Genomic DNA, 23,334 nt, shown 5'->3' on the forward strand with positions numbered 1-23,334 from the left:
TGTTGCCAAACTTTCTGATACTGCATAAAATCAGTCCCAATTTTTTCCATCCTCCAAAAACAATTTTTTCACGGTCCTTCAATCCCTCACCTTGGGGCCCTTCAAGGTTCCACCAACAGTCGACTTGAGGCACTTGCAGCTTTTTCCTACTGCCCAGTCAAAAAGCATTTTTTAACTTTAGAAAAGCGCAATTTCACATAACAAATTGTGTTCTTTATTTATTGCTATCTTACAAACCAGTCCAAAATTCAGTGGCTTAAAAGAAGAACCATTCCTTTTGCTCATGAATTTGTAATTTGGGCAAGACTTGGCAGGGATGACTGGGTACCATTCCCTGATGTCTGTGGCCTCAACTGGGATGACTGAAAAAACTGGGGACTTGAAAAACCCAGCATCTCTTTCTCTTTCTTCTTTTGGTCTCAGGGCCTCCCCATTTGGTCTCTCCACGTGGCCTCTCCAGCATGACAACCCCAGGAGACTTGGTCTTGTTATGTGGCAGTTGGGCTCCAAGAACAAGTATTCCAAGAGACCCACGGAAAAGCTAATGGCTTCTCATTATCCAACCTTGAGAGTCTGAAAACACCACTTCCACTGCATTTTATTGGTCAAGCAAGTTACTAGGTAAGCCCAGCGCACATTCAAAGTGAACGGAATTAGATCTCACTTCTTAAAAAGAGGAGTGTCAAAGGATTTGCAGATATCTTTAATGTGCTTCAAATTGCCAAGTGTTCAGTTGCAGAGATGTATCATGATTTATTTAACTAGTACCCTAATATTAGACATTTAGATCAGCATAAGATTTTACTTTAAAGTGTGTCCCTGAATACACCCTTAGTACAAATCCCTTCAATTGGATTTGATAAGACAGGAGAATTACAGGTTTTATACTCCTTTTTCAATGACTAAGGATTTTTAAAAACAATACTAAAATGAGCTCTATACGAGAATTCTGGTTGTTTTCATTCTTACTAAAACTCAGTGTTTTCATTTAATTTTATCTGTGTTAACTTGATAGGTCAAAATTATATCTTATTGTAGTTTAAAGTTATTAATAGTGAGTTTAAATATTTTTCACAATTTTCCCTATTATGAATTGCTCATTTCTTTGCTCTTCTTTTCTCTCTCATTTCAATTTATTTATCCTTTTATACTGAACTAGAAAATGTCTTAAATATATTCTCTCTAAAATTAAGTATTAAATTCTCTGCACTACCATTTATATTCTCTACCATTTCCATTGACGATTTAAATTCTATTTTACTAATGGTTTTCTTACATGTTTCCTAAACTAGCATAACTCCCTTCTTTTAATCAAAGTATAATTGATATATAACATTATATTAGTTTCGGGTGTATGACGTAATAATTTGATATATGTATATATTGCAAAATGACCACCACAATAAGTCTAGTTAACATCCATTACGACACATAGTTACAAATTTCTTGCTTGTGATGAGAACTTTTAAAATCTACTCTCTTAGCTACTTTCAAATACACAATACAGTATTTATTAACTATAGTCACCATGTACATTAAATCATCATGACTTATTTATTTTATAACTGGTAGTTTGTACCTTTGTCCACCCTTCACTCATTTTGCCCACCCCCTCCCAACCCTGGCCTGTGGCAACCGTCAATCTATTCTCCATATCTATGAGTTCAGTTTTTTTGTTTTTGTTTTTATATTTCACATATAAGTGAGACTGTAAGGTATTTGTCTTTCTCTTTCTGGCTTATTTTACCTAGCATAATGCCCTTAAGGTCCATTCATGTTGTCACAAATGGCAAGATTTCCTTCTTTTTAGTGGCTGAACAATATTCCATTGTGTATATCACATTTTCTTAATCCATTCATTCATCAATGGATTCTTAGGTTGTTTCCATGTCTTGGTTATTGTAAACAATGCTGCAGTGAACATGGGGGTGTAGATATCTTTTAGAATGCACAAGTCATTTTTTTTTTTTTTTTGCTGAGGAAGCTTTACCCTGAGCTAACATCTGTGCCAATCTTCCTCTATTTTGTATGTGGGTCAATGCCACAGTGTGGCCACCTACAAGCGGTGTAGGTCCAGGCCCAGGAACAGAACTTGGGCTGCTGCAGTGGAGCACACCGAACTTAACCACTAGGCCATGGGCCGCCCTCCACAACTCCTTTTTTTTTTTTAGTAAGATTAGCCTTGCGCTAACATCTGCCACCAATCCTCCTCTTTTTGCTGAGGAAGATTGGCCCTGAGCCAACATCCATGCCCATCTTCCTCTACTTTGTAAGTGGGACACCTGCCACAGCATGGCTTGATAAGTGGTGCATAGGTCTGCACCCAGGATCCGAACTTATGAACCTTGGGTCACCAAAGCAGAGCACACAAACTTAACCGCTATGCCACTGGGCTGCCGGCCCAACAACTCCTTTTACTCCTTTTTAATGTCGGTTTCCTACTCTTATGTTTTGTTCTAATCAATTGTCTTCTCATTTTGTCTCTTCTCTGACTTTGACTTTGAAGCCATGTGTGCAAATTGTGAGGAAAAGTTTAAGTTAAAAAATCCAGTGCACAACTCCATTTAACTGGCACTCAGAACCCAGAATACCTCAAAGTCCTACCAAAAGAAAGGGATGAAAATGGGTACCACTGTCAACCTCTCCAAGTTATGGACTCCTACTCTTCCCTCAGGACCTCACCAAGGCTATAGATAAACCCTGACAAACAGGAAGAATACAGTATAAATCTGTATACTAAATACTGGTAAAGCTTGATATTTTCCTTCTTGTTTGATAAGAATAAATACTGCAATTAAAAATAAATTAATTAATTTAAAAAAAAGAATAAATACAAAAAGTAGTTCTTCTATTGGTTTCTATCACTCCACTGGATCCTGGTACACATCTTTCACGTCAGATCATTCAGGGAATGTAGTGTGGTACATTAAAAGCTCTATTCCCCCAGTGTACATTGTCCCAGATGCCTCTTGTCTCTGACCTTACAACAGCAGGATAAGGGTGGACAATAGTTCCCAGGATGTGTAGAACCATAATTAGCAAGAACCTCCACCTCAAACCCACTAAGCTGCACCACTCTTCCCATATCTCCTGACACTGGTCCTCCTTTCCACTGGGAGTAGCTTTCTTAATTATGCTTCAGAACACAGGAGCAGGGGGCAGAATTATTCTGCCGGCACTTACAGAAGCAGCATCCTTATAGGAGGCAGATGGCTGCTCTTTCTTCCATTTAGTATAAAACCTAGGGCTCCAAGGGTCTCAGGAACTTCCTACTTCTTTTCATATGAGTGGGCTGTTTTTGTGTGTGACGGAAAGAAGGTGATGGTCAAAAATGATTTTTATCACCACAGACTCATCAGCTTTATCACAGAAATTTCACCCAGATTCTGGCATCAAGTTGACTCCAAACATTAGTTTTCCAGAGTGTGGAATATTTATCTTTTTCTAAAATCCCGCTGGCATTTTTCTTGGAATTGTGAGGCAATTGTCTAGTCTAGTGCCAGTTTAAACTAGAGATGCCAAATTTTTTTCAAAGAAATTGAAATTATATTCCAAATATTATTTTGTTACTCTGATTACGACTTTTCCTGGCTGATGTTTGTGAATGAAAATATAAATACTGCAAGGTAGAAAGAGATCCTCTTATCAAGGCAATATTATCCTCTTATCGTTAAAAGAGATCCTCTATATCAAGGCAATGTTTGAGCTAATGTCCCAAATTAAGTTAAAATTCTAAGCAGTAAGTAGTTAGTGAGGTCCTAGTGCCAAAAGATGGTTGAAATATTGTTTTATGAAATAGAATTTGTATATTGAATTACATTTAAATATATATCGTATCTCATCAATTTTTTCAAACTGCTGTAACTACTTTTACCCAATGATCATGATAAAATATTCCAATTAAACTTGTAATATCTTGAAAAAATATTAATATTGGTACAGTTACGAAAGTGTAATTGTGGCAGAGTATGGGAGGGATTTTGCCTGTCATAGCTGAAAGAAATATAGCCAATATATGCTTGCATCTTTACTGATTACTACCTAAGCCAGTTCAGCCAAAATAATAGGTGGTATCTTGGAAATAAAGTCTTAGCTTTTCTATTATTAGAAACTTTATTTATTTATTTAAAAATAAGAGATAAATGCTGAAGGACTGTCTTATGTCTCATCACAATCTGTCTACATGACACAGCATTTGCAGATACTCCCCCCCCCACCTTCTTTTGGTAAAATGGGTTTTTCATATAGATTTATATGATATGAGAGTAGAATTCACTAGAAAATATCTGTTTAGTGACTGTAAATAATGGACACGAGTAAAAACAAACACCTTCTATTGATCAACTTCATTTCACCTAGAAGCATAATCATAACAGATAACATTTAATGAGCATTTGCTACTTGCCTCCCACTGTGTTAATTGCTCCTGTTGCAAAATCCTGCCTAATCTTCATATTTTATACACAAATTTATTTATACACACATATGTTATATATATGTATTCACTAATAATTTATGTATATTATGAAACATGGAAAAATAAAATTAAGTTGATGGAATAAAGATACAAAAATAGTTGCTAAGAGGTAGGTATAAAATTTATTCTTTTATGGATGTGGGAACTGTGGATCCATTTAATTAGATAACTTGTGGAGGAATTTCTGTAATTCCTAGGAAAGATTTCCTATAAAAATTAATTATATCAGTCTGCTAACTGTATATAAATTTGATTTGTTATTACATTTTAAAATGATTATTATAAGAATATAGTTACTAAGAATGTACAACTCAACTACTTCTCATGTCTACTTTCATAATTTCAGGTGCAAATTATGTATTTGCTAACATTTAGTTATTACCAAACTAAAAGCTTTATAAATGTTCAGTAATAATTTTGCTAGATTCCAATTTTTTCTACTAAGATAAAAGTGAAAGCTAACAAGAAATAGCCAAATTAAAAGTCAATTACTATAGTATTAATGAAGGAAAGCCCTGCAATTTTCTTTTCTTTTCTTGCCATAGGACACATTGAGCTCTTTAAAATTCATGCATCTGGACAGAATTTTATGCCCAGTTTAATGTGATATGTGATATTCAGGGCTGCAGTTTCAGGCTTATAAAATAGAAGCAGCATGGTCTTTAAAGGGCAGCTGATCAGGAACAAATCTTATGTGGTATTAACAAAAGAAGCATGTAGAGAATACTGACCAAAACGTATTAAAAAAAGTAATGGAAAACAGAATGTATTGTTTTCTTCTCTATCTTAATGAGAATAACAATTTATAGGTAGAATGAAATCAATGTACATTGGAATGCAATACAGACTGCCAAAATAATTACTTGATAAACACCGATAACAAACAACCCATTTCTCTGTCGGCAGACATAGAAAGTGAGGACATATTTTTCTCTTGGTTCATAGTAGCTCTGTCCAGCTGAAAAATATTTTTTCGAGGTTGTAGATAAATATTGTTTAGTGTGTCCAAACAGGTACATTCAAAATACCAGCATTTTGGACAGCCATAGATAGTCTTTAGGGAGAAACAGTCTGAGTAATGAAAGGAAACTGGGCTGAGTGAGAGAACTGATGCTCCACACTAAATTCTGTCAGATACTAGGTGTGCAACTTTGCACATGTCACCTAGCCTCTCTGAGCCTCCATTTTTACATCAAAGGATTGCTGTGAGGGATGTCATAATTTTGTATGAATCTTAGATTGATATACACCAATTGAAATACTGGGTTCTGAGTATACAAAACTAATTGTGGTAATCACTCATCCATCCATCTAACCATTCATCCTTTAGTGTAACACATATATATGCATAATTATCAGGTACAGGGCAAGTTGTTTCAGTTGTAGCTTCTGGTCAGCTCACAATCTCTTCAACACTTCTACAGATCACCAGAGAGAGACTAAGAAATTATGGATGGAGATTCTCCTCCTTATTTCCACTGCTAATTGCTCTCAGCAACCACAGAAAAATTTTTTCCTGATTTTGGCAAGTCTCTGTGCCATTAAAGGTAGAATTTTTACAGTCTTTATTATGTAAAATGTATTACTGCCTATGAATCTGCTACTTTAAAAGGAGTGTTTCACTTTATTGCGTAATTACCAACACAAGTCTAAGTGAGAGAACAAGGAGGCTTAACCCAGGGTGACAGCAGTGGAGATGGAGAGGATTGCTTAGTGGGAGATTTATTTTAGAGGCTGAATCGATAGAATTCATTGAAGGATTAGACGATCTCTGACAAGTGAATGAGTGGCTTGTGATGCCATTTCCTGGAATGGAGAAGAGAAAGTTGGTTGGAGAGAGTAGAGATTTGAAAAAATCAGTTTGGATTATAGGATGTTGGAAACGCCTATCAGATATCAAACAGACAGTCTGAGAGCTGTGAAGAAAAATGAGGGCTGCCTATGTGTCTTCAGGAACTGTCTCTATATCAATGGTATATAAAGCCAGGAGAATGAATGAGGTCACCTTAGGAGAGAGTTTATAGAGAGAACAGAGGTAAGGGATAGAAGGATGGAGGAAGGGAGAAAAGGAAAAGAAAAAAGAAGAGGAAAAGAAAGTGGCTGTAAGTAGAACATGGTGCTCTTTACATCAGGTGAGAATCCTTATTCATATTACCCAGTCTTTTTGGTCATCCAGAACCCAGAAATAATTATTTGAGTCGATGAACTAAAATAGTCAATTAATGAAACTATGACTCTTTATAATATTGCTTTAAACTCTGTCTTTCAACATACACCATAACAATTGGATGTTTCATTAACTGAAAAAAACATTTAAATGCATCTTTTACACAGATAGAGTGTCACTTGTATTAGAGTAGGTCAAAGTATTCTGGCATCATGTATTAAGGGTCCAGTAATGCACTTGTCAGGAGTATGAAGTCATTTGGTTTTCAATGTTTCATGGCTTATAGTTCACTTGACGCTTGGATTAATTTCATTTTTATACGCCATTTTTGATCTACGTATTTTTGCAATTCATTTAAGCAAGCTGGTTTTTCATCAATAAAACTAAGTTGAAAAGTGCAAAATCACAAAATAAGTTTAAAATTTAGCTAAATAGACTAAGATTTAAAATATTATCTTTGGTAAACTTTTCAGTAAATTTATATGTTAAAAAAAAAGAATGCACCCTGAGTCCCTGCTGTTGCATGGGGAAATTCTAGAAATCATCCTCAGTAATTATCTCTCTCTTCTCCCTCCTGTCCAGTAGAAGTTGAACTCTAAAAATCTTCTTTCCACATATCTTTTGTACCTGTTCAGTCCGCTCTATCTCTGTTGGGCCTTGTCCAGTTCAGACAGCTTACCATCATTTCCCTGGAATGAACTCTCTTCTTACTTATATGCCTGTTCCAGTCGTGCTTCCTTCAATTCATTCTTCCCACAGCTGCCATGACTCTTCTACCAGTTCTTCCACTTCCACTGTTCACCTCGTCCAAGCCCACTGTATCTCAGGCCTGTGTTACTGCCACAACATCCTCCTAACCGGTCTCTCTCTCCTGTTTCTGCATAAGACTGATCTCATCATCCCATTCCTTAAAACCTTGCAGTAGCATCTCATTTCAATTATAGTAAAATCTAAACTCCTTACCTTACGATCTGGCCTCTGCCTAGGCCTCTGACCTCATCTCCTTCAACTCTTCCCTGATTCAAAATCACTAGCCACGTAGCTTTCTTTCTAAACCACAAATCAACCAACTCCTTGCCATCTCAGAGCATTTGCTTTAAATACTCTTTGCATAGTCTTTTAAGTGGCTTCTTCCTTCTCATCAATCAGGTCTCAATCCAAATGACCTTCTTAAGAGGCCTTCAGTGAATACCCAAATTCTCTCCCCTTTGAGCTCTCCATCTTTATAACATATGCAAACTTCTTGATAGATTTCAGCTGATTCCTGAAATTATCTCGGATATTAATGTGGGCTCTGAACTCAGTCTACCAGGTTACAAACGCTAACTCTTCTACTTAATAGCTGATAACCTGGGCAAGTTATTTAGTCTCTATTTCTTTTTCTGTAAAATGAGATAATAATATTTCATAATGTAGTTGCAAAAGTTAAATGACTTAAACCTAGAGTTTCTGGAACAATGCCTGACTTGTCATTATTATTCTCTGTAGATATAGTACACTCAAAACTTAAATATATCTCTTGAAATGCAAATCTGTTTAGTTTGTCCACTTCTGTAACTACAACATCTAGAACACAACCTGGTCCTCCAAAGTAGACCCTCAAAAAATGCATGACCCACTGTTAGCTGACTGGTGACCTGGTAAAGTATAGCTCTGATTAAAGAAATTCAAATTCCAAATGTTTTTTAAACAATGTAGAAAAAATTGCTTCACCATTCTGCCTTTGGCTCTAGTTGAAAATTTCTAAATGCCAAATAATCTACCCTTGAACAGCAGATTTCAGTTACTGAGATCTGGATACGTGGGAAGTCTCAAGGCCTAGAAAGGAGAATCAACATGAAGCAGATCACAGGGACCTTGACCTCCAGCCATGAAGTTTATATTAGGGACAAACCCACCAGATCCAGATAGGAATCGGGAGTATTAGCGAGGTTACCTGGATCCTGGCTTGGACTAGGGAGAAGGCTCCTGGAATTGGCCCACGGATGTAGAGCCAAATCAAGTAGTTTGAGGTAGGAATGTGTCTGATGCCATCCAAGTGTCAGGATTGGCTCGAAAATGGGACTGAACTTGCCCTGCTTGTGAGAAGCGCTGGATCACATTAGTATGTCCATCTTGAGCTCTGCTGGAGAAGTAAGAAGCAGGGAAAGTAATCAGAGGCAGATCATAGGTAGGCTTCCTAAATGTTTTTTATATAAACTAAACAGTTCAGATTTGGACAAAATTGACAACACCTAATTTTCAGATTATTGTTAAAATCGTTATGTTAAGATCGTGCGCCATATATTGATTTTTACTGCATATTATTAGGAAATCTTGTCTAGGTTCAATATATTTTTATAGACTATGAAGCAGAAGGGGTATTAAGGCCTCTTACTTTTCGTTGCTTGTCTCAAATACATGTTCTTAAGTCAGAGTTTAATGGGAATGGGTATAAGGAAACAATGTATCATTCCATTTTATCAAATTGTATGTCTGTGCACTGTTCACAGTGTTTGTAAACTTTAACAAGTGTTATAATAAGATACTGTATTTGGCTTTGATAGGCTGTTTTTTTTTTTTTTTTTTTTTTTGGCTGTAGCATCTGTTCAGAGTGTCACAGTACAGATTTAGAAAGTTATTTATATAGCCAGCAGGTCATTTTTTCACCAGCTGATTTGTTACAAACTTCTCAAGTAAAGCTTCATTTGTTGGAGGATCTTTCGACATAAAATAATATAGAGGTATGTTTCTGATCCTTCTAAAAAACTTTCATTTAAACAAAATACAAAGCTGAGTTATGTTAGGACCGTAATACCAATAGTTATATTATATAAAGCTTTGCATGTGATGAAAACTTAGTGCATTCTCAAGTGAAATTACTCTCTATGCTTTATAATAACATTTTTATAGGCTGAGAAAGTTATGCTATTAAATTTTAAATTCTTTAAATTATAAATTGATAAAAGATTTAGCACTCTCCTAGTCCTGATTTTAGTTTGCATAATTCATAGCTACTTTTATACACATTACTAATGAAAAATCTTGATTTATTAAATCAGATGTATGAATTGCTGTATCTAATTTTAGAAAACCTTTCTGTATTTTTACTGAACTGAAAAAATTGATATATTTAACAATTGTTACTTGAATATTTTTGATTAATGAGGTTCTTAGAGCTAAGGCTGTTTATGCAATTTCATTTGAAATTTATTATAAGTAGTATTCCATAGATTACTATAGTTATATAGATTACTTCTAGTGTTTTTAAACTTACTTTTTGAAGTTAAAAGTTTTTCAAAGCAAAATAAAGATTAAAATGTTGAGTTGAATAATCATATCTGTCCAATTGAAAAAATTCTCTACTCCATTCTCTAATTTTCATCAAAGAACCACTATTACCTGGCTGTTACCTTCTTCCCCACCTTTTCCTCATCTCAGATCTTTCTTCTTCCCTCTGGTATTCCTAGCCCTTAGGTCTGAATCAACATCGTGCCATCGTCTTCCTTCTCAGAAGTGAGTGGAAACGGTGTGAAGAGTGTACAGAAAGAAAGACTGTTTGCTTAGCAGAATTGAGCCTTTATCCCCCTGACTCAGCCAGAAGCCCAGGTGCGGCAGGCAGGGCAGGAGAAAGGAAAATGTTCCAAACACTTTTAGGAATTGGAAAGTAAAACTAGGAAATTGGTTTGTAGACTTTTGTCTTTGTGTTAGGGAGCAGGGAGGCTGATAGCACATTTTAAAGCTCTAGGAAAAATCAAGCTCAGATAGTATTTTTATTATCAGCCATTTGCTTTCTGATTTTGCAGTGAGTATATACATACATATATACACACATATATATAAATGTGCTTAAAGTAAGGAACTAACGTTATTTATGGCAAAACCTTCTAGATGTGTGCCAAATTTTAAACTTTTTCTCTAAAAGTGCTGAGAATAAGGTATTTGGGGAAAAATCTTAGTTCTTTCCAATCAAAGTCAATTTAGTCAAAGTCACAGTCCTAGTGAGTGAAAACTTCAGCAAAGTTAATTGAATATACACGTTTTGTAAATGACTTTCTAGCATATATTTCCACACCCTTCCTTCAATTCTTAATATACTCCATCCAAAGAATACCTCGCTCTCTGATGGAAATCCAACCATAATCACATCTCCAGTTAATCATTGCAACTATCTCAAAAGAAGTTTTATTGACTCATAAACGTCTCAGTAAAAAAAAAACTCTTATTTTTCAGGATGTCAAACTTTGGAGAATTTGACTCTGATTTTTACCAATCTAATTATCCCATTGATAATCAGGAGCAGAGTCTTAATGATTCTAATGCCTATGGAAGTCTTTACGGATCTGGAAAGTAAGTACTTTACACTGAGAAAATATGCTTTCATTTTAACAAGTCATTATATTACGGCAAAGGGTTCCAGGTAGGGAGGTTTCCTTGGGGGAAGCAAAAGCTGTCCCAAGCGTATCTCATAAAGCGCCCAAGAAGAAATGTCAGGAAAGGGCAGAGAAACGAATGCAGTTCTCCGCGCATGCCCTTGATCACCTCAGGCCCATTTATAGGTGAGTGGCTTGTCTCCTCTTTTCAAAATATCACTTAACAGGGAGCCTGAATACAGGCACTGGACCAACAGAAGGCATTTTCCTTTTACCTGATATTTTCCAGGACACTGCTTGAGAAACAGATTTTATTTAATTTAAGAAACCTTTATTGAGTGACTGCTTGTGTGTCAGGAATTAAGAAGGGTGCTACAAACCCAAAGAAGAAATCCGTAATATTTTCCCTCACAGAACTTAGGAATTTATGTTAGACAGGTAGGCAATTAAATATGCGTTTATAATACAGGGTGAAAATTCCCAAATGGAATCAAGATAAACATATTTCAGAATGTGCATCTTTTGAGTTCACAATTCAAGTTGAGTTCACAATAAATCTAAATTGGTTAACAGTTTAATATTTACTCTTGACTAGTGCCCCAAACAGGGCACTTAGAATGAGAAGCACGTAGCTCAAGTCTGGCTCTAGCTTTTCTTCTTTGTGACTTTGGAAGAGACTTAACTTCCTTGACTGTCTGAAACTGAGTAATAAGGACGTTAATGATCCCCACTTCATGGAATTGTCATGAGGAACAATTGTGATAATGTGTAGGGAAGTGTATATTAAAGTGAAACCACTATATAAATGTTATTTATTCACATAATTATAGTTTGCAAAAGCAATTGCCACTTTGTTGCCTAAAGTAACTTAAACTTATTGTATTCGGTTATATAGTTGCTTTTTTGGATGTTCTCTTGTGAGTCTAGAACTCTGAAAAATGTTAGACCATTTCATAATCACTAAGATCTATGGAGCTCTAACTATGTTTTAGGAACTGTTCTGAGCTTTATATAAATTAACTCACTGGATGCTCAAACAACCCAGAGATAAGTGCTACTATTATCCCCATTGTACATATGAGAAAGCAGAGACAGAGAAGTTAAGGAACTTTTCCAAGGTTACACAGCTTGTAGGAAATGAGTTTATGATTTTAGCCTAACCTTGTTTGATTAGGTCCATAACAAGGCTGGGCATATAATTTATTGTAAAATCAAGATGTTTTTGAGAGTAAAATGAGTGCTAGGAGTAATAAACTTGATACAATAGGAATAAACTGGACCATTTTAGGCAAACTGAGATGTGTGGTCACTGTGCCATTCTAAAATGTTTAGGCCAAACAACCACATAACAAATGTTTCCAACTTATTGTTTATTTACCTATTTATTTATTTATGTATTGTGAGGAAGATTGGCCCTGAGCTAACATCTGTGCCAGTTTTCCTCTATTTTATTTGGGACGCTGCCACAGCGTGGCTTGACAAGCGGTGCTAGGTCCACACCTGGGATCCGAACCTGTGAACCCCGGGCCACTGAAAGGGAGCGTGTGAACTTAGCCACTATGCCACCAGGCTGCCCCCATCAAATTTGTTAATTCTTGAAGTTTATTTTTCTAAATATAGATTAGTACCTCAAACATTCCAGATGCAAAGGGGAAAAGACAGAATCAATACAACAGGTAGTGGGAGTCTTCTGTTCAAACTACGCCCAGGATGATTTGACATTGTTTTCATGGGTGGCTCATTCCTACAGACACAGGCAGATAGGTGCTGCTTTCATAGGCTGCTTCCTGGCTACTCCTGCTGAACCTCTGCTCTAAGACAATAGGAAAAGGTATTGGCATGTAATGTTTTTAAAACTGTAAAAGTTAAATATCTGGAATTTTATCTCATTCATGCCACTGTCCTATGTTGTCCAGCATCAGTCAGGCTGACATAAGAATTTCTTAAAGTGAAAAACGATCTATACCTCTATCTATCTATCTTAAGGTTATCACTAGGTAAATTAAAATGTTTTTAAAAATATTTACAAGAAAAATGGGGGAAAAGGATAAGACTGTATAGAATTGGCTCAATCATTGCCGAATCCAACAACAGAAAAATAGCTTGATTTTATCTCATTTATGATTTATACTTTGGAAAGTCAAGGAAAAAACAGAGGTGGTTGAGGCAGAGGGAGTAGTTTGAGCATTAAAGTATTACAGGATGGTAACTCAAAATGTATAATACAGGACCAGCCCCGGTGGCCTAGTGGTTAAGTTCAGCACACTCCACTTTGGCAGCCCAGGTTCCGCTCCTAGGTGTAGACCTACACCATTCTGATGGTGGCCATGCTGTGCTGGCAGGCCCCACAGACTAAAAAATAGGCGAAGATTGGCATGGACGTTAGCTCACAGCCAATCTTCCTCAGCAAAAAATAATAATAATAATAATTATATATATATATATGTAATCCACAATGAGAGCTATCTAAAAGGTTTTTAGCTCTCTTCTCCTGTTATATTGAAAGGAACCTGTTGCCTTGAACTTCTGTTTCTTTTCTCCCTAATCTTCTCCAGAAAGGATAAGCACCTGGGTGGCATCTGCAATCTAGATTTTCAGACTAAGCTAGACTAGAAAGTCCAATAAGAGAAAGACAAAGCTTTCTCCTTAAGCAGGGACTCGTGAACCACAGCCTTCTCCGCCATCCCACCTGCCCAATTTTCTTTCTCCATTTGATTCCACATATCAATGTTGCCTAGACGTAAAGAAGCCAAAGAGATGGAAATTAATATAACCAAAGGAGGAAAACTCATGATTATATTGTATCAGGTTGATGGCCTAGCCTGCTTCAGATGCTTAGCATTTAAATCCAAGTCCTAATTTGGATGCAGTAACATTTAAATTACAACCCACACTGCAAGTCTCAGGCATTAGAAAAGGGCATATTAGCTGTGGTGGTTTTATGAGGTACATAAAACATGGAGTCAGGTCAGTGATTTACTAGTGTACATCAAGTGAACTCCAGAGATTTGATCTTTTATTCATACAGTGAACAGGTCAATGAAAATATACATCAAATCAGAATAAGATGCTAATTATCCTGGCAAAACACAGGAATCCAAAGAATAGTTATAATCAATTAGTTTCTGTCTTTGTCTCTCTTCCCCCTCCTCCACCCCAATATATAGGAGCTTGTTTTCAAAAACTTGTTCGGCTCAATGGCATAGTGATCTGAAAGCCGGTTGACTGTGCTTAGAACGTCAATAAAGATATTTATATTTTTAAAACAAGCTTTCTTATTTTAGAATGAACTAAGAGTTTTCTCATTTTAAAAATCTTGACTACCCAGTCATTCAGATAGACGTTATTTCCACTCATGTGTAGCCAGTTATCTAGGCTATATTTTCCCACTATATTTTTTCTGATTTTTGAAATAGGGAATCTATTCAAATTATTTAGAGAAAGTAATAGACACTTCTTCAGAAAGAGGACAACTGGAAAACTCCCTTGACGGTGGGGAGTACATTGTAGTAGAACTTAGACCAATACTGAATCATCATCCTTTTGGAATCCCCAGACTTGATATTCCCCTAGTGTTTTAAACATAGCTAATGGCACTTTCAATGGCACACAGTCACTGGGCACTCAGTGGCCAGCCAGGATCTGGGAATGGTACATAAGCCAACTCCCCCAGCTACTGTTCCCTAAACCACGTACTGTCGAACTGATGCTGTGCAATTTGTTCTTACCAAGGACACTGAGGATGCCTGGCTTTACTGGCTCAACTGGAGACCTACATAGATAAAATCTTTCTGGGAGTCCAGACTAAACTTTTTAACCAACAGAGTATTTGTGTTGTACATCTGTCGTATTGTCTTATCCTGCTTCAGGTGGCCGTGTTGTGAATCCTGAAACCCTTTGTAGTCTCAGGTTCCTGGATGGCTGCAATGTCACCTGATGGTGTGAAATACAAATGTGCTTGAATATGGGTCCAAATGTGGAGATAGAGTTACAATGAATTGTACTTCTTCGAGGGTACATTTCTTAATATCTGAAATAGAGTCTGCCTCTCCCTATGACGCTGGGAGTGAGCTCACCACCTGCATTCCCCCAGGGTCAGACTGACAAAGGAAAGCAGCATAGTTGGCCATCATGATGGAAATCCAAACCGATAGTTTTGGAAAAACAAAGCCTCTAATAAACTATGTAGCTAGTGATTATGTGATAGGGCACAGAAAACTGACTTTGTGCTACACACGTATCTGCAATCACAAAAATTATGACTAAGTCTTCTAACAATGATCTTCTATATGTGCATTAGAAGGTGAATGTTAAGTCCTGTTGGCTCACAAGCAGGTCAAAATTTTTCCCCAGCTGGAGACTATGCCTTATCTTAACATCTTTACTTACAATATCATGTGTGAAGGCAAGCCTCTGGAGGCTCATTGGAACTTTATAATCCCAGGTGTGGGTGATGAAAAGGGGAGTAATGATGAATTGGTGAACACACAGAGGGTTTTATAAGGTTGAGGTGTGTGGCCATCGCGTTATGGCTCAGGGACAGAAACCCTGGCATGGATGTGGTGGAGCTTCTCTTGGTAGGAAAACACAAGACTGGTGGGATATGATCGAAGTCAGTTTGGGGGTTCCAGGAAAACCAAAACAGGAAAAGCTAAAGATGATCAGCACAGAAGGGATACAGACTTTGGCCTCCTATTACTATTGTTTTCTCTGAGGAAGTGACTGAGAGGCAATTATTACAAATACAGAAGATGCTGTTCTAGGGTGTGTGGAAGGTGTCTGGAATGCTTTAGTGCAAGTCTCAGGAAGAAAAGAGTATACAAATATTTAGCTAATGCTTATTGATAACTTTCTGTGTGCCCAAGACTATTCTAAGTGCTGTAATTATTTTAGCTGATTTAATTCACAACAACCTTATGAGTTCTATTATTATCCTCATTTTACAGATGAGGAAACTGAGGCGCAGAATGGGATATAAGTTGCCTCAGACTATGACACTTGGATTTGAACCCAGGCAGTCTGACTCCAGGGGCTGTGCTTGTAACCACTCTACTTGGTTCAGGATAAAGACTACCGTTGGACAATCATTAAAAGCAGAAATGTAACACCACGAGGTCAGGAAGCAAAAGAAGGGAAATATGACCAAGAATGTTGCCACTTGTTCTAAAGAGCCTTTTGCTTTCACCTCACAGTTGTTTGAAGTGATTTTTACAGGAAGAGGAGTTGCCTGCTAACAAAGCTAATGTTTAAATCCTACCAGCCAGAGTCCTGTGTTTCTTTGGGTCTAATTCAGTTGACATTTGTTTCATCTGGAATAACGTGCTGAGATAGAAATCTTCAAAGTTTCAGTATTTGCCTTCTCATAGAGCTAATAAGATGCAGTGTAATCAAGGAGGAGAGGAATATTTTGTTGGTATACTCTGCAAAACTCCCATTGCTGTGTGGGGCATAGATATGATATAACTTACCTTCATAAGTATGGAGAATACTAATCTGACTTATGCAATTGCCTTAATAGATTAGTAATTCATGGCTATAGGCTTAACAAAGCAAGTAGTAAAGTGTCCAGTCCCATTCCCCCTGAATTGTTTTAATGAAAAGATACTGTAGGCTTGAAAGATGTCACTAAAAATACGAGAACTCCATTGGCATAGCCGTTCAGATTTGGCGTCATCTAGTAAAAAAGGATAACACCAGAAGACATGAGATTAAGTGTAGATTTAAGATACATAGTTAAAATTATAGTTATTTATACCAATTTTCAGAAAAGGCCTAAAACATGAGAATTGGGTTATTTACAGAGTTTGCTGGGTGGGACTGTGGAGTACTCGTGATCATTTTGGTATTGCTTAGGCTTTGTTCATTAAGATGCACTGTTAAATGTTACAGTCAACATATACAAAGTCAAAGTTATAAGATAAAAAGAGAGAGTTTTAATTTAGACAGTGATAGAAGGTGACCGTGGTAATTTTTATACATAAATGATTTTGAGGTTTCCTTTATAGGACAAATTTTGAAATTTTCCTTTCTTAAATAAGTAGTGGGGGAATTTTAATATTAAGCCTTGATTATAACAAGAAGAAGAAAGGCCAAGCTCCTGATGAAATTTTGATGAAAGAAGGAGCAGAGAGGGATGGAGGAAAGAGAAAGTGGTAGGATTTTGTTGGTAATGGCAATTTTTTTTTTCAGTAAAATTTGTTTTTCTCTTTGGGGGGTTGGGTCAAAATAACTATCCATGTTAAATTCCCTCATTCGCAGAGATTGCTTTGCAGGGAGTAATTGTAAGAATTACGTTTCCTCAAGCCTGGTTAGTAGCTCCAGGGCATAGAGTGGGGAGGCTAGGACAGTATGTCAATGAAATAGTCATGTTTAGACACTGGCCTGTTGAGTCATCTCTATTGACCCATTCTATTCTTCTAGAAATGCTTACATTAAAAAAGATACATATCTAGGGAGACTTTTATCAACCAATAAGCCATTCAGATTCTTTTTATTTTTTTAAAGATCGGCACCTGAGCTAACATCTGTCGCCAACTTTTTTTTTCTTCTTCTTCTCCCCAAAGTCCCCCAGTACGTTCTTGTAGATTCTAGTTGTGAGTGCCTCTGGTTGTGCTATGTGGGATGCCGCCTCAGCATGGCTTGATGAGCGGTGCCGTGTCCACGCTCAGGATCTGAATGGGCGAAACCCTGGGCCCCAGAAGCAGAGCACACAAACTTAACCACTTGGCCATGGGGCCGGCCCCTCAGATTCTTATTTATAAGCCATTCTTATTCTTACTTATTTATAATTCATTTCTACCCATACTTTTGGTAGTGAGCCTACTTTGCTGAGGAAAAAAACAAAGATTAGGAAGATGCCATGTGGCTAAATGAACAATATGCCGTGGGGGATTCAAGAAGTGTTACACCAGGTCCCTGCCCTGAAGGAGCTTATGGCTGAGTTAGCGAATGATTAAATGTACATATCTCTTTCCATCTCGGCAGCTTTATTTTCCAGAAGAGGTTATTTTCTCTGTCAGGGTTATTCATACAAGGGAGGTTGAATATGTTATTCTTAGATTTCATATTAAGATTAGTGTCGGAAAGAAAGTATGAAGAGCCATTTTGTAAATATTTTAATACGGAGATCTTATGGAGCTACAAAGTTCAGCATCCTGGACTGTATTTTTAGCTTAGCCTAAGGGGCTTGGATGAAAGAAACTTATACATGTTAATAAGAACAACTCTTTATGTTTCGTCCCCTTCCTTCTGGTAAAAACAATGTGAAATGACCAAATAACATTACCTACTCTTCCTTTTTCCCTCCTTCCTTTCTCTAGCTATAGCAAGAAATTGTTTACTAAGATTGTTGTTTTCCAACTTTCTCATACAAATGGTGAAGTAAAAAACAAATAGGCGTGTGATCAAGGAAGAATTGAAACATGTTTTGACAAAACTAAATTACATATTTCAAAAGAGGGACACTAAAGCCAGCCATAGAATACTTTCAGTTAGGTACTCAAGGATAATTTGACTGGCAGTAATTGTCTGGGAATGGCTAGAGCTAGAAAGTCTATTTCTTTATGGACACTGGTTTATTTATGCATCTAGTTTTTCCTATGAATTGACTATCATATTAAAATTGTGATTTTCACTTGCTGCTTCTACAGATTTGTAGGGAATGCCCTGTTTGGTGATTGCCCCTGAAAATCAATGAAAAAGAGAGCAGCTCGGACAACTGCGGTCCAGAGGCAGCACCTAAAATAGTGTGTGATAACGGACAAGTCACTCGGTCTCCATTTTTCTGTAGAATGGGTTTAAAACTACAGTTTTTACCTTACAGAGTTTGAATTACATGAGGGAAAGTACCCAGCACATGGTGCATAATCATTACGTTCTAATTGGTATGGATCCTTTTCCTAAGAGCCTTCTCATGACCAGCTACTTCATTTTATTTTTTATTAAGGTAAACTTTAAGCAGGTTATTTCTTTCATGGGTAAATACTCATAAAAAGATAATTGATAAAAGGAAAATTGTAGTTTCCTTCCTTGATTTGTCAGGATATCTCTTTCTTAGGTGTATAAACAGCAGTATTTTCCTTTTTCTAGACTACAAGCCAGGGAGCAGCCTCAGCCTGACTTTGTCCCACTGGAGATGCTCACGTCATCAGGTTACGAGGGACAATTTTTTCAGCCAGCGTTCAACCCGGATTCTTATTCACAATCTCCTTACATTGACAGCTTTGATGAAGAGCCTCCTTTGCTAGAAGATAAGTTAAGGCGGTGATATTAATGTGTGTACAGCTCGAAGAATAATGGCAATAATCAGCGTTTAATGTGTGCTGTCAGCATGCTGTGTCTAGTGTTTTATGTGTGATTGTTCCACATGTAAACAAGAGTCTGCCAAACCAAGATACTTAAACCATTGGAAGTTTATCTCATGTGTGTGGGTAAAATTGGAAGAAGAGATGTGTTATTGCTGTGCTATTCCTGCAGTTATTAAATGTTTCTTTACTGTTTCAAGAATGTGGATTCTCTGGCCATGTCTAGACAAAAGTGAAGACATCTTTTGGCAGAGTGGTTGTATCAAAGTAACCACCCTTCCCACTCCCAATATTGAAGCTACTCCATAACAGCATATTTTATGTTCTGCTGTGTTTGGCTGGGAGCAAAGGGGGTAGTTTCTCCATATTGTTTTTTTGTTGTTGTGGAGACCAGTCAGTTTTTGTTCTTCGTTGGCTCATGTGAGCCTCCTCATCTCAGCCAGGTATGGCTAAGGGGGGAGGAATATGATTCCAGTAAATAGCGCTGCTGGTGGCAAGGAAACCTGGGAACACTTGCAGTTGGAGGTCCCCCAGGGATTTCAGGAACGTTCCATCCATTGATGTTTTATTTTAATCCAGCCACTCCACATCTACTGCTTTTTCTCTTAAAGAATGTCAACATGGTGCTAGAAGCATAGGAGCTAGTAAAATAAAACTCAAGTAGATTTAAATTTGAAAGCCAAGGAGAAGTAGTCACAGGTTAGCTACTCTAACTCCCTTATGTGTCGTCAAGTGAAAAGGAATAGATTAAAATTCCCAATATTTTACGTCAAAGATCATTGTTTCCTCATATGAACACAGCCACTCGCCTGGCATTAAAACATTCTTCTTTCTTTGCTTTCAAAATTAAAAAAGGTAAAAGATTTGAATCATTTAGGAAAGCACAGAAATTTATATGATAGATTTGTTGGCTCCTTAGAAGCCAGTTAAGTTTTGGGGGCAGTTATGTTTAATTAATTCATTCTATTTTGTCTGCAATTAATAGACAACACTTGAAATCTATTCTCATCAAACATTTTCCTTGACTCCGCCAACATCTCTACTTTAAAAAACTGTCAGTTGTCTAATTATAAAAATAATCTATCTTCAATGTAGAAATTTGGAAAATAGAGTAACATATGAATAAAAATATGAAAATCACCTAAAATTTTATCTATGAGATATGACTACCATTAACGATTTGATGTATTTTCTTCCAGCCTTTATTCTCTTTTTCTATGAATATGTATATATATGTACTTAAAAATGAAATATTATATTTTTGAATATGTATATGTTTATGAATACTTAAAAATGAAAGTTTGATCATGCTATGGATATAAAGTTTTGTATTTTTTAAAGTTACTTTATATCATAAGCATTTCTACACATGCATTCTTTAAAGTCTTAAATATTATTTGAAAAGATGATATATAATGGCTTCATAATATTTTATCATATAAAAGTATCATAATTTCAACTCACCTTAAAGGTTGTTTCTTATAAGAAGTAATGCTTTGGTGAACATCATAGTAAACAACCTTGACCTGTACAGCGTCTGTCCTTAGGATGGATCTATAACAGTGGGATTACTGGGTCAAAAGGTACCTACACTGCCAAACTGATCTAGAAAAAGCATGATCCACTACACCTTCATAGTAGAGTTCGAGATGTCTTTGATAATTTGATAGGCAAAAAGTAATACTTTGTATTTCTTGGTTACTAGAAAAGGTAGACATTTTTTCGTATGTTTATTGACTGCTTTTACTTATTCCTGTTTTTCATGTTCTTTGTCAGATTTCCCATTGGAATCTTAAGATTTTTCCTTTTCTTGTTTATTTGTAGAGATATTTATATGGTAAAGATATCACTGCCTAAAATATGTATTTTAAAACATTTTTTTCCCTAGATTATGTTTGCCACCTAATGTTTATGGGACATTAGGGTGGATAGAAATTTTAATACTTATGTTTTCCACTCCACAATATTTTTCTTGGTAACTTTTCTTTCCAGTTGCTCTTCTGTTTAGAATATATTTCTCCAGCTCTGGATACTGCTTATATCCTCTTGTAGATTCTTAAATTTTTAAATTATCTTTTTGTTTTGCACTTACATTTTTGATTCATTGAAAATTGCTTTAGGTTAGTATGTGAAGTAGGATTTAAATTTATTTTTTCTTTAATGATTAACCAATTTTTCTTGCAACATTTACTGAAAATATCTTTATCTTTTCTACTTGTCTGAAATCCCAGTGTCTCCTTAAATTTGAATAGGAAATATCCTAGATTTCCCTTTCCACTTGATACAGGTCAGAGACAATTCCTAGATGTTTTTTTTTTTCTTTCTGATTATCCCCACCAAATATATAGTATATTAGAAGAGAGAGCGCCTAATATAATTTTGCATTTTGAATCTATGAGATTTCTAGACTCTGATCCAATATGTTCTTTAGGCTGGGTATCTTTGTGAAAGCGTCAAGCCTTGTCTGCCTAAAACATGTGCAAATGCTGGAGGGAGGATTTCTGGGATAAGGTGATAAATTACATTTGCTGGTTTTTATTGAATGTATGCCAAAGCAGCCTATAAAATTACAAAGCTGTTAATAACTAACATCCCTTGAACAAAACCATGTTATTTAAAAATGTGCTTGTTTATTCCTTAAATACTTTGTTGTCTAAAAGACTTGTTTGGTTTTATGTAAGAAGATAACTTTTGCTATTTGATAATGTACAATCAATAGTTAACAAATGCATCTTGATGACTAATAGTCAATTCAAGTCTGTCAGACCAGAAAAATTACTGTGATATTTAGTATTTATATTTGTAGCATAGCTTGAAGTTTATATTTGAAAGGCCAATGCCACAATTTGCATAGAAAACAAAGATATTAATTCACTTTTATAGCATATATATTGTATACTCTACTACCACTAGATGACAGCAAAACGATAAATTTTGCCTCAAATTTCACAGCAGATTCAACTTCTTTTATCTTGTATAATATGGTGTTAGATTAGGGTATCTACAATTAGAAAATACCTATAATCTCATTTCCATACCTTGTAATAAATTAGAAAACAAAATAGTATGCGGATGTATTTTGCTAGAAAATGTATAAAATCTTTTTTCTTATGAAAATCTTTAGTAGGTCTTATGTTCATTCACTGTTTCGTGACTCATTGTTGAAGCATGTGCAGATGTTGATTATGCCAAATAAATGGTTGAAATCAGTAAAATGTCTCATAAAGCATTTTTCATCTGAGGTTATTTAGGGATAATTATTATGCTTTTTAAGGAAAAACGTATTTTGAATTAAAGGCCACTTTATTGTGGTAAATACTGAAAATATATTGTTAGCATAAATGTCTACATTGAAAATAAAATTTGAAAACAACATAAGCCTCAGGTGAAATTAATTTTAACTACAGCATTTCTCAATTTTTAAAATCTCTTCCTATTTTAGAAATTGCGTTCAAGTTTCTCAGCACATTTTAAGCTTGATGAAGTGCTCATATTCTCCGAAGCGCATATTCATTAAGAAGCGTATAAATACACTGTGAAAACAGAAGGGATGTAACATGGAAGTTGAAATGCAAAAGATTTGCTCACTATTAATTTAACCAGTCAATTTTTTTCTTTTCAAGCTTGGAATAGTAATTGTCACCCTGAATGTGAAATGCGTGAAAGAATGCGATTTCAGTTCTAATTCAGACCAATGTCTGTCTGACCTTTTGAAAATGTCTAGGTCCTTGTTAAAGCAAGGTCCCTCTATGTTATTGTGACTGTTAAAGGTCCGTCTGGTATAACGTGCATAGAATGTCAGCTTTGCAAGATGTTTAGGTGGTATGTGCCACTATAAAAGGAGTTGAATTCTACTCTGTATCTGACCAAAGAGGGTCACTAAATTCTGAGAGGTTGAGTGCCCTGTACAGATGATTTAGGGAGACAATCCTTCGCATGGGAGAATTGGGCTCAATTAAAAAATACAAGTGATTATGAGATTAGCTGCACATTGTCTCCACCACAGTTGTAAGATTAAAAGCATGGTTTTTGTTG

The 23,334-nt window shown here is 36.1% G+C and overlaps 1 protein-coding gene across 3 annotated transcripts in view; it reads left to right on the top strand.

Annotated features, from left to right (window-relative positions):
- Positions 1–601: 601 nt before the first annotated feature.
- YIPF7 (Yip1 domain family member 7) overlaps positions 602–23,334 on the top strand; it is a 32,987-nt gene continuing 10,254 nt past the window's right edge. The window contains exons 1-3 of one of the 3 annotated variants that reach the window (XM_070262503.1): positions 602–621; positions 10,857–10,973; positions 19,085–19,243. In XM_070262503.1, the coding sequence (XP_070118604.1) occupies positions 10,858–10,973; positions 19,085–19,243 (275 nt within the window). In that variant the 5' untranslated portion in view covers positions 602–621; position 10,857. Of the gene's footprint in view, positions 622–9,225; positions 9,368–10,856; positions 10,974–19,084; positions 19,270–23,334 lie in introns of those variants that run through there. The other 2 variants (XR_011437143.1, XM_070262502.1) reach the window with 2 other exon arrangements.

Source organism: Equus caballus, chromosome 3, assembly GCF_041296265.1.
Source record: "Equus caballus isolate H_3958 breed thoroughbred chromosome 3, TB-T2T, whole genome shotgun sequence".
NCBI classification, from domain to species: Eukaryota; Metazoa; Chordata; class Mammalia; order Perissodactyla; family Equidae; genus Equus; species Equus caballus.